General features: G+C 49.0%; 1 protein-coding gene across 1 annotated transcript in view; it reads left to right on the forward strand.

Annotated features, from left to right (window-relative positions):
* The first annotated feature begins 1,968 nt into the window (after positions 1 to 1,968).
* BAG3 (BCL2-associated athanogene 3) overlaps positions 1,969 to 10,837 on the forward strand; it is a 23,480-nt gene continuing 14,611 nt past the window's right edge. The window contains exon 1 of the mRNA XM_006831407.1: positions 1,969 to 2,154. Within this exon, the coding sequence (XP_006831470.1) occupies positions 1,969 to 2,154 (186 nt within the window). The remainder of the gene's footprint in view (positions 2,155 to 10,837) is intronic.

Genomic DNA, 10,837 nt, shown 5'->3' on the forward strand with positions numbered 1-10,837 from the left:
CCTGTATAGGGTTTCCAAGGAGTGACTGGTGGGTTTGAACTGCCACCCTTGTGGTGCAAACTAACCTTGCAGTCCAGCGCAAGCCACACCAAGTCTCCTTTTGTTTAGCAAAACCAAAACCAACAAAAAGCCAGTGAGGAATGAGGAAAGCTCTCAGTACTTAAACTAGTTGTAATGGAAAGTAAATTGAGCAAATGAAGACAGAAATAAAAATTTACTTTGGATTTGATTGTTAATAAACTTCAATATTTATTGAATATCCCCTTTGTTCAGAACTTCCTATATAAGAAAGCATAAGACAGTGGCCAGTTAACTGGAGAGTCCAGTTCTTTCAACATTTCAATAATTTCTATGGTAAATGAGTGCACAGGCATTCAGGTTTATACATCAGTCTCTTGTGTATTTAGTAACCTGATTCAGTCCTTAGGTCTTTTTCAAAGAAAACCGTTTTCTTTTCATTCAAAGCTGATAAGCAGAATTTTTTTTTAAGTGGAAATGATTGACAGACCACCTTAGATCTCATTTGAGAGTAGGAGTTAGAGGCAAGAGGAGTATCTGAGGTTCCAGGGCATATCCTTTGATTCTGAGTTGGAAAATTGGGCCTAACATTATTCCAAAGCAACGTCTCAAAAGGATTCTGGGGAAGGCAATGAATCAACATGCCTAAGGGTCTAAATTGGAACCTCTCAAGCAGGGTCCTAAGTGAACTGCAACATGGGAGATTGTAACTCATCAGGCTCTTCAGAAACTCCATACAGGGTCACTGTGAATCAGAACTAACTCAAAGGCACTTAACAGAAGCTACAATAAATATTCTCTTAGGGACATAGACCTCCCAGGGTAGTTAGGGTGCTCTGCTAAAATGACACCGCTATTGAATCAAACAAACACGACATTTTTTCTGGTATGTTTTGGCCTCCACTCCCCAAAGGAAGGTGCAGATTTAAGATTTCACCTTTCACTCTCCCAATGAGATCCTCTACCATTAAAAAAAAAAAAAAAAAGATTGAAACTCGAAAGAATGGGAATTTTTCTCTCAAAAGTTACTCAGTGCAATGAAAGTTTCTATCTTTGAAACACGTTTGTTGTTCAAGGACAATAAATCCATCCACAGATACAATTTCCATCCCCTCCACCCCCACCCCCCCTTCAGTAGGTTTCAGAAGGCCGGCAGGTGAATTTCCACTGCACTTCCATTTTCTCCCTGGCTTTGTTCAAGCACTCCACTCCAAACAACCCTCAAGCTTCTCGAAAGACAGGGACTAAAACATAACTGAGAGACACCTGTGTCCCCAAATATCAGGGTTGTTTTTTGTTTTGTTTTTTTTCGGGGTGAGGGGCAGGAGGAATGTCACATCTTTAGCTTAAAACGACTTTAAAGGCCTACGATGACTTGGTTTTTATGCGGAGGGGCAGCAGCCACACGGCACGCGCGCTCCCAGTCCAGGGACACCCACGCTGCGCGCAGGGGAGAAGACAGGTCTGAGAACCGAAACCGGCCCAGGGACCCCAGAGGACACACCTTAGGAGTTTGCTGGGCCTGTGTGACACCCCGCCCCCCGGGGCAGGCCCCCCAGGCCCGAGCAGGGTGGGGGAGGGGCGACCGCACGGGCCCCGCCCCGGCCCCGCCCCGCGCGCCACGATTATAGCCCATGACTCAGGGCGGAGCTCTGCATCCAAGCCAGGCCGCCGCCAACTTCTCTGGATGGGACCAGAAGTTTCTAGCCGGCCAGTTGCTGCCTCCTTTTATCTCCTCCTTCCCCTTTGGCAGCAAGGAGGCTATTTCCAGACACTTCCACCCCTCTCCGGCCACGTCACCCCTCCTTTAATTCATAAAGGTGCCCAGCGCCGGCTTCCCGGACACGTCGGCGGCCCAGAGACCCGGCGCCTGGAGGCCCGATCCTGCGTCTGCCCGCACCCTACGACCCCGCACCCCGGCGGCCACCCTCCGGGCCCACCCCGACCAGCATGAGCGCTGCCACCCACTCGCCCATGGTGCAGATGGCGTCCGGCAACGGCGCCGAAGATCGCGACCCCCTTCCCCCCGGCTGGGAGATCAAGATCGACCCGCAGACCGGCTGGCCCTTCTTCGTGGACCACAACAGCCGTACCACGACGTGGAACGACCCACGCGTGACCCCCGAAGGCCCCAAGGTGAGCCGGACCAGCGCCCGCGTCCCCACCCGGCCGGCGGCCCCACCTCGATGGCGGCGGCACCGCAGGACCGGCTAAGCCTCTGCCGGGGCCCAGGCCCCGGAGGTTGGCCGAGGCCACCTGGGCGGACACAGCCCGAGGAGGAACCCTCCTGGCCGTCCTCCCTCGGGTCGGCCCTCGGGTCGCCCTGAGGCGCCTGGCGAGGCCCCTTGGGATCCGCCCTTGACGGGAGAGGGCGAGACCCGGGAGGCGACCGTCCTCATCGCGCCGCATTTGACTTTGAGGGGACCCCTAGTTCGCGTCGAGAGGTTGGGGTAGCAGTGGGCCCGGGGCTCGGAAATGTACCCGGTGCCCAGAGGCCTTATCGGGCGCCACTGCCCCCCATCCTGTGTCCCAGGTCCTCGCATGCTTGGAGGTGGTCTGGAGGGCTTTACTCCCTAAAGTTTCCCAACTTGGCTGTGGGGTCTTCTGGATCTACTCTGCCGTTCGGGGTGCAGTGTGACTTCGGAGGCCCGTGGAAATGAACATTTCCCCTGGTTTTAAATGGACATGGTAGTACGTTTGAAGTTGTTCTAGTAAGAGTCCTGGAAACCTGGGAGCTTCAGGCAGTTTCTAAGCTTTACAAAGCCCCGAGTATGTTCTCCTGGTTGTCCCTTTGCCTTAAAATATTGCCTCACACTGGAGAGAGTAAGCCAGTGTTTTTGTTTTGTTTTGTTTTTTAATGGTATGTATTTCCTTATTATGGTACTGAAATGTTTAGAATTTATTTCCAATACACAGATAACTAAGTAGTAGTACTCTGTTGAATCCGAAGTATTTACAAACATGCAGGGATATTTACTTTTCAACCCTTAAGAGCATGAAATTTGAAAATATAAATTTAGAATGAGTCTGTTAAGTTAAAAAAACCAAAATAACCATTGTGCCACTCTTGGAATTTTCTATACATTTGAAAATGTTCAGAATACAAGAATAGGAATGAAATATACAGAGGCTTCAAAAAGCTCATGGAAAAATTCTATGATCTTGTAATTTCACAAACTTTTTGAAGCCCCTCCTCCTAGCCTTAAATGGTTAATATTGATTGGACAAAATAAAAGTAGTTCAAAGCTGGTAGTTTACTATGGAGGTTTAAAAAAAAAATCAAGTTAAAAATGCTTTATAAATCATTATTTTAGAAAAAAACCCTGAATTTCCCACCTTCAGTTTTGTGCACCCTTTTGCGCTCACATATTGATAAAACTCTTGTGCCCAACATTGAGTACTTGCACATTTCAGCCACATACATTTACAAGGAATTAATTGTACACTCATTTCTGAAAATTAGTCCATGAGGCTGTAATTAGCTGGAGTGGACATAAATATGTATACCGTCTTGTTTGCTCAGCCTATCAGTTGGTGAAATTTAGGCTTCGGTTTCACCAGTGCTACAGTCTGCCACATCAGGACAGTATAAAACTAATATAGAGAAGGAGCTCTGGTAGTGCAGTAGTCTAAACATTAAGCTGCTAACTGTAAGGTCAGTGGTTCAAATCCACTAGCTGGCCCATGGAGGAAAGCCAGGGTTTCTGCTCTTGTAAAGACTTAGTTTCAGAACCCCTAGGTAGGGTTCCTGTAAGTCAGAGTAAACTCCTTGGCAATGATTTTTTTTTTTTTTTTTAAACAGATGAAGGACCCCTGATGGCACTATAGTTAAGTGCTTGCCTATTAATGCGAAGGTCAGGAGTTCGAATCCATCAGTTGCTCCATGGGAGAACGATATGATTGGCAGCTTCCAGATTTGCAGACTTGGAAACCCTATAGGGCAGTTCTACACTGTGGTCACTGTGGGTTTGAATCCACTTGATGGCAGTGGGTTATAGAAGCAGACTCTGCTTGTCAGATTTGAACATACATTGTGAGTTCAGTCTAAAATTCAGATTTTGTTTTCAATAAGAAACTCACCCAGCTAGTTAGGATTGTCTGCTGCTTCCCTTCATGGGATCCGCCCACTGTGTGGATTGATTAAGACTGTGATATCCTTAAAGCTTTCTAAAGGGGAAATAAACAGGGTGAATTACAAAATAGAAATTAAGATCTTCTGAGTCAAAAGTCTGATGATGGAAACAGAATTTTAAAGTTGAAAGGTCCTTACAGATCATTGAGTTCAGCCTATTTATTTGACTGTTTGACTGGTAAAGAAAGCCAGAGACAGAGAACTAAACCTAAAGCCCCCCCTCACCCCCCAGAGCTAAACAAAATGGTGCGCAGCCCCACTGAGAGAGAGGAAGGTTGAAGTATGGAGTTTTTAGGAAGCTGTGAACATAGAAGTTAAGTACTTGCTCTTTGCATCCTCCCATACACCAGGTATTGGATTACCGACCCCTGCACACTGGTGTTTGGGATAGTGACGTCTGGATGTGATTAACTCCAGGAAAAGCTCTGTTTACCAAAGGAGCTACTTGAGATTAGACAGCAGCATGGCACCGAAAGCCTAAGAAAGCGAATGTTCTGCCCTTTCGCTCTTTAGGCGTCATTGCCTTCAAACCTGAGCTTTTGATGTACCCAGACTATCTGGGTGACTAATTCAGTTTCAGGAGTCCTTGGGTGGTGCAGCCGTTAATGTGCTAGGCTGCTAACAGAAAGGTTGGAGATTGGAGTTTACCTTGAAGCACCACAGAAGAAAGGTCTGGCAGTCTACTTTGGAAAGCTCAGCCATTGAAATCCCTGTGGAGTGCGGTTCTACTCTGGCCCACATAGTCAGAATGGACTCAGTGACAACTTTGGGTTTTTGTTTTTTTAATTTCACGTCACTTGTAAGAATTTCACTTTAGATTCAATACAGTGGAAAATCCTTCAGCCTTATGTTACATTAGAAGTGGGTTTTCTTCATGCGTAAAGGGGTCCTGACATAAAATAGGGTGATATTGGCAGCACCAGCATCCTCACCTTGAGGAGGGTGTGCCCACCATCAACTCAGCTCAGCATGGGGTGCCTGCAGTTGGCAAAGCCCTCCTTTTGGGAGCAGCCCACTTCAGGCTGGTTGTGGTCTACCCGGGCTGGTAGTGAGAGAGCTCTAATGCAAGAAGAGGAAGACTGGATCTTGGTGATTTATTTGCATGCAGTCTTTTATACTATGTCCCCTCACGTTGACCCTTTTAGGTTTCCCTGAAATGGTGAGAGAGAGACACTTGTCCCCAGTTGTGCCGAGGAAGTGAGTGAAAGCAGGGATCTATCTTGTATTACAGAGCCAGGAAAGCTGGAGGCAAAGACATTAGGCTTGATTGCCCTGCTCCTGGTGTGGCACTGTAGGGTAAGCACTGGACTTACAAGTTCAGTTTGAACTGCAAAATCGGCGGTTCAAACTCCCCAGCCACTCCTCAGAAATGCTGTCTGGGTCACTATGAGTTGGAATCACTTGACGGCACTCAACAAAAACAACATTCTAAGCTGAGCTTCCCACCTGCAGTCTTCCTGGATTTCGGTTTTTTACACGCTTAGGCTTCCCACGCATTGTCTCATGGCAGGTTCCTGCCTGCCCAGACCCCTGCCCAGCGGAGAGGTTGGCATCCCCTTTGGAGTTGGGAGTTGGCACCCCGTCTTCTTTCACTGACAAAGCCTGTTCACTCGCCAGCTTGCCTGGGATGGAGGGAGGGAAGTTCTCTCTCAAGGACCCAGGCTGCTTCTAGCCCTGTTGATCTCTTGGAGGGCACCAGCTTGAGTCCTTGGTGTCCAGGGCACCAGGCCTCGCTATCCCTTCGTGTGAAATCCAAGTCGCTCAGGGTGGGCCCAGCAACCCACAAGTCAGAGAAACTCCCCGGAACTGATGATTCAGATCCAGTCAGACTGGCATTTGGGAGCCACTGATAGCTTGTGGTCCCATTTTGTGAGGGGAAGCTGCCGGCTTTGGTGCACACTGTGTGTGGGCCTGAGGATCCTTCACCAGGGGTGGCTGCTGCGGGTCGGACTGTTGTTGTTGTGAAGTGCCGTTGAGTCAACTCCGAACCATAGTGACCCGGTACAGGGTTTCCAAGGAGCAGCTGGTGAGCTTGAACTGCCAACCTTGCAGTTCAAACGGCTTTGCAGTCTGGCGCATTAACCCACAGCGCCACACCAGGACTCCGGGTTGGACTGTTGTTGTTGTTGTTAAGTGCCATCGAGTCGGGTCCGACCCATAGCGACCCTGTACAGGGTTTCCGAGGGTGTAAATCTTTACGGGAGTAGAAAGCCTCATCTTTCTCCCGCGGAGCGGCTGGTAGTTTCGAACCGCTGACCTTAAGGTTCGCAGCCCGATTCGTAACCACTACGCTACCAGACTAGGAGAGTGTTTATCTAAGTTCCCTGTTGTTGTGCTCCTTTTTGGTGAACCTGGGGACTGGGGAGGGAGGAGACAGTAGGTAGCACCAGCATGGCAAGGAGGCAGTACTGGGTCAGGACCTGGGAGTTCCCAGGAGAAAGGGAGGCACAGGCCTAGTGATCCTGCTTTCCTGATGGAGCCTCGCTGTTATAATGTGACAGGTTGTTTGCAGACACTGTGAGGCGTAGAAACCTTTTTCCAGTGGATATTGGAAATGTTAAGAGTTCTGACTGAAATGGAGAGACCCACTTGTCCGGCTTTGGGTCCAGAGAACCTCTTGAATTTTCTTCAAGACGAGATCATTTTGCTCTTTGCAGGTGGATGGCAGACTCTTGGTGTTGCCTGTTGGCAGAATCTGAGCACAATCAGGACGTGAGTGGTCACACTGGCCTGTTTCCAGCAAGACTCAGTGGAGGTTGAGCAGTGATTTGTTTGGGGGGTGGGGGGAAACAGAAAACGGCAGGGCCAGATAGATGCCCCTGAGTCCAGCTCATCCGAGATCTTCATTTCCCCCCACTGGACAGCCTGTGTTTGACTCCTGTAAGCACCCGCCGCACCTGAGAACAAATGGGCCCTGTTTTGTAGAGCAGACTTGTCCTTTACGAGCACTGGAACTCTGGTGGCAGTTGACGTTAGCCAGGGCCGGAAAGGCTTAGATGTTTGATGGCTGTTGGGCCTGGTTGTGAGTCAGAAAGCTGTGTACCAGCCATGAGACTTGATTACCACTGTCCTCGATTCTGGGATAACAAGTGGTGGTGGCCTTATATGAACCACTCTGCATGTTTATTACTTTCTTATTGACAGATAGCAATGACCGTTCTGATGTTTATCATCAAAAACAGAAGGTCATACTTGACACAAAGCTATTCCATTTCTTCCACAGTTCTGTTATTTGAATGTTGCTTTTTAAGAACCCCCTTAAGTGGAAACAGGAGTCCTGGGCTCCTGTTAGCGCTGTGGGCTAATGCATGAGGCTATAAAGTCATTTGAACTGTAAGGTCGGTGGTCCAAGCTCACCAGCTGCTCCTCAAAAACCCTATACAGGATCGCTACAGCTCGGAATCAACTCGACAACACTTAACAACAACAAGAAGTAGAAACAGGGAGAGTCCTTGGGTGGTGCCAGTGGTTAAGCGCTCAGCTGCCAACCCAATGGTTGGAGGCGTCTCAGAAGACAAACCTGATAATCTCCTTAGGAAAAATCAACCATAGAAACCCCTACAGAGTGGGAGTTGACAGAGAGCAACTGGTTGTCTTTGTTTTTTAGGTAGAAACACCAGGAGATTGGGACAGCTCTGCTCACTGGGAGCCTCTGAGGCCCTCTATCTAGTATTGATGATTCCCTGAGTGGATTGTCCCCCGGCCCCACAATCCCACGAGTGAGTCCCTTCTGCCTCAGAACTCAGACTCATAGCTGTACCTTTGGGGTGGGCCCCAACCCCCCTCATTTTGCAGATGTAGAAGTCTACCTCTTCCCCTCGTTTGGCTCTTGTGATGTATGCGCCATATCTCGTGTTGTTAATTTTTCACATATTTCTATCAAGACTTCTTGAGAGCCTTGGCAGCATTTCAGAAAGCCAGGCAGCTTGCAGAAGCATAATCAGAAAGAATTTCTTCTAGGAAGGAATGAATCTCATATTTTTTGCCTGTCAACATGTTTATATACATGTGCCAGACACTGGTGGGTGCTTTTACAAATCTCAACCTCTTTAAATCCTCCAAACAGCTTTCGGAGGTAGGACCTACTAAGAGTGTCATATGCATGTGAAAACAGACTGGGAGAGAGAATGTGCTGGGCCGTAGTAACCAGGGTTAATCACTTGACTCTCCTGACTCCTCATCCTCAGTAGCGTCCAGACACAGGTCTAGGTAACAGGCTGACTGGAGTCCATGTTCTGAGCCTACATTTGGAAGTTCTGGGGTTGAGAGAGGGGCCCAAGCCTTTACCCGCTCAGAGATTTACTGAGTACGGGCTCTGTGCTAATCAACTTACTAAATGCCTTGTAGAGACTACACTGCCCTTCCACGCCAGTTCTCACCAAGTATTCCCTGCTTCTCGGCTTGAAGCAGGTTGTCCTTTCTCTGACCTCTACATTAATTTGAATCTTCCAGAAGTTGGCACTTTTGTACGTTCCTTGAGGTCACCTCCCTGAGAACTCGGAGGGCAGGGTCTGAATATGCCGCTTGGTGTCTGGCAAGGTCTTAAAAAAGAGCGACAGACCCAGTTCTGACTCAGGGTAGGACTGGGCTCTGTGGGCTGTATGCTGGCTGTGATCTGGTAGAAGTAGACTCAAACCGATAAACTTTTAGTGAGTTAAGTACCGTCAAGAGGGTTCCCACTCATAGCGACTCTATAGGGTTTCTGAGGCCATAGATCTTGGTGGGAGCAGAAAGCCTCATCTTTTTTCCAGTGAGTATCTGAGTGCAAACCATTAGCGTCACCAGGCCTGAAAGTTCAATAGAAATTGAAGGGAGTATTTGTAATGGAGAAGTGTAAATCCCAGGCCTGGGTTTGGGGTACACAGGGTGGTCAAAGAAAAAACACCCATTTTGAGATGCATCCTTTATGTTATGTGTGCTTGTCACAGGTCTTCTGTGGGGTCCTAAGACTGAGGTATTGAGTGGTCCCTAGTCTACTCTAGGTTCCCAAATGTCCCTGGAGGCCTGTTCCTTTTCCTATCATTTCTCAGTGGCCTCTTCTCCACAAAGGACTTCAGTATTGATTCCCGAGTTCTTCCTTACGGTAACACAGTGTCCTCCAGCTGGCCCTGGGAGCTCGGCACCCGCAGCAGCCAGACACCCTGCTCCGTAGCTCCGCAGAGAGCAGCCCCCGCTCAGTGGAAGGAGTCCCTTTAGGTTTTTTTGTTCATGTGGCTGGCAGTATGATCAGACACCACGTACTCAAAGCTTCTTGCTCACTGCCAGTTTGGAGGAACAGCCTGGGATTGTGCACATTATCTGCTGTGCCCAGGTGCCCCCCAGCAACTTGATGGAGGATGTCCTCAGGCTCCCCATTGGATAAACAGACATTCCTATTTTGAAATGACTTCCTCAGTTCTCACTAAAATAAAGTGATATTTTTCCTTCTCAGTTTAAAAATCCTTCTTGGACACAATGAATGAATGGTTTACAAATCCAAACTGCTGGAATCGGAAACTAAATGCAGCCATTTCCCTTTATGAGTCTGGAGTAGTCCAGAGACCTGCAGCTTTGTGACCAGTTGACGGGGCTGTCCCTCTAAGCCCCTGGCTCTGATTGAGCCCCATGCTGAGTGCCTGTGGCGTCTCCGGGCTGTGGTGACTCAGAATGGAGCCAGGTGCCTCCCTCCTGCCTGCCCTGCCTGGCTAGGCCCATGACTCAGCACTGAGCTGCGGCCCTCTGACCCAGAGCACACTTGAACTGAATGTTCCAGGTCTGAGCCTCAGCCCAGCGGAGCCGGGCAGGATGAAGTGCTTCCCGTCCTCTGGCGTTTCACCCGGGGAAGATGAGGGGTTTGAGAAGCCAGGCAGACAGTATCACACAAGGCACACGTGTGACAGGAAAACCCAGGACACTAACATAGACAGTATCACACAAGGCACACATGTGACAGGAATACCCAGGACACTAACATAGACAGACAGTATCACACAAGGCACACGTGTGACAGGAATACCCAGGACACTAACATAGACAGACAGTGTCACACAAGGCACACATGTGACAGGAAAACCCAGGACACTAACATAAACAGACAGTATCACACACAAGGCACACGTGTGACAGGAAAACCCAGGACACTAACATAGCCCTGACCTTAGTGTAATACAAACTGGATTATGGTGGTCTTAGGTCAATCACTTGCCATCCCGGAGCCTCGTTTTTACCTTCTGTAAAAATGAACACAAGCTGTCGTCCGGCTGAGGCCCAAGGGAGGTGGCGGTGAAAGGTGAATGACACCCATGTGCCGCAAGGGGAAATGTTGACAGCTTCTCCAGTGGATGCAGGGGGAGGGTGTCATGGATAGGGGTTTAGTCCCCCCACAGTGGCCCATTCCGGCTGTACATGGGTCTTTCAGCTCCCAGGTCGGCCTGGAGTCTTGTTTTCCAGAAGCACCCTGTTTAGCTGATTTCCAGTCCCTGTGACCCTCTTGTGTATGGCAGGACTAGTGTCCAGTCTGCATTGAGGGGAAGCCAAGCCATGTTAAGAAGGGACTGGCTCAGGGGCCTAAATGTCACCGTGGATGGAACGACAGAGAAGGGGGTGTTTTCTTGGTCCTCTTGAAGGGGAAGATGGTTTTAATGGGGATGAATACTTTAGATTGTTGTTAGGTGCTGTTGATTCGATTCCCACTCAGACCACCCCCAC

The sequence above is a fragment of the Chrysochloris asiatica genome, unplaced genomic scaffold (genome assembly GCF_000296735.1).
Source record: "Chrysochloris asiatica unplaced genomic scaffold, ChrAsi1.0 scaffold00003, whole genome shotgun sequence".
Classification (NCBI taxonomy): Eukaryota; Metazoa; Chordata; class Mammalia; order Afrosoricida; family Chrysochloridae; genus Chrysochloris; species Chrysochloris asiatica.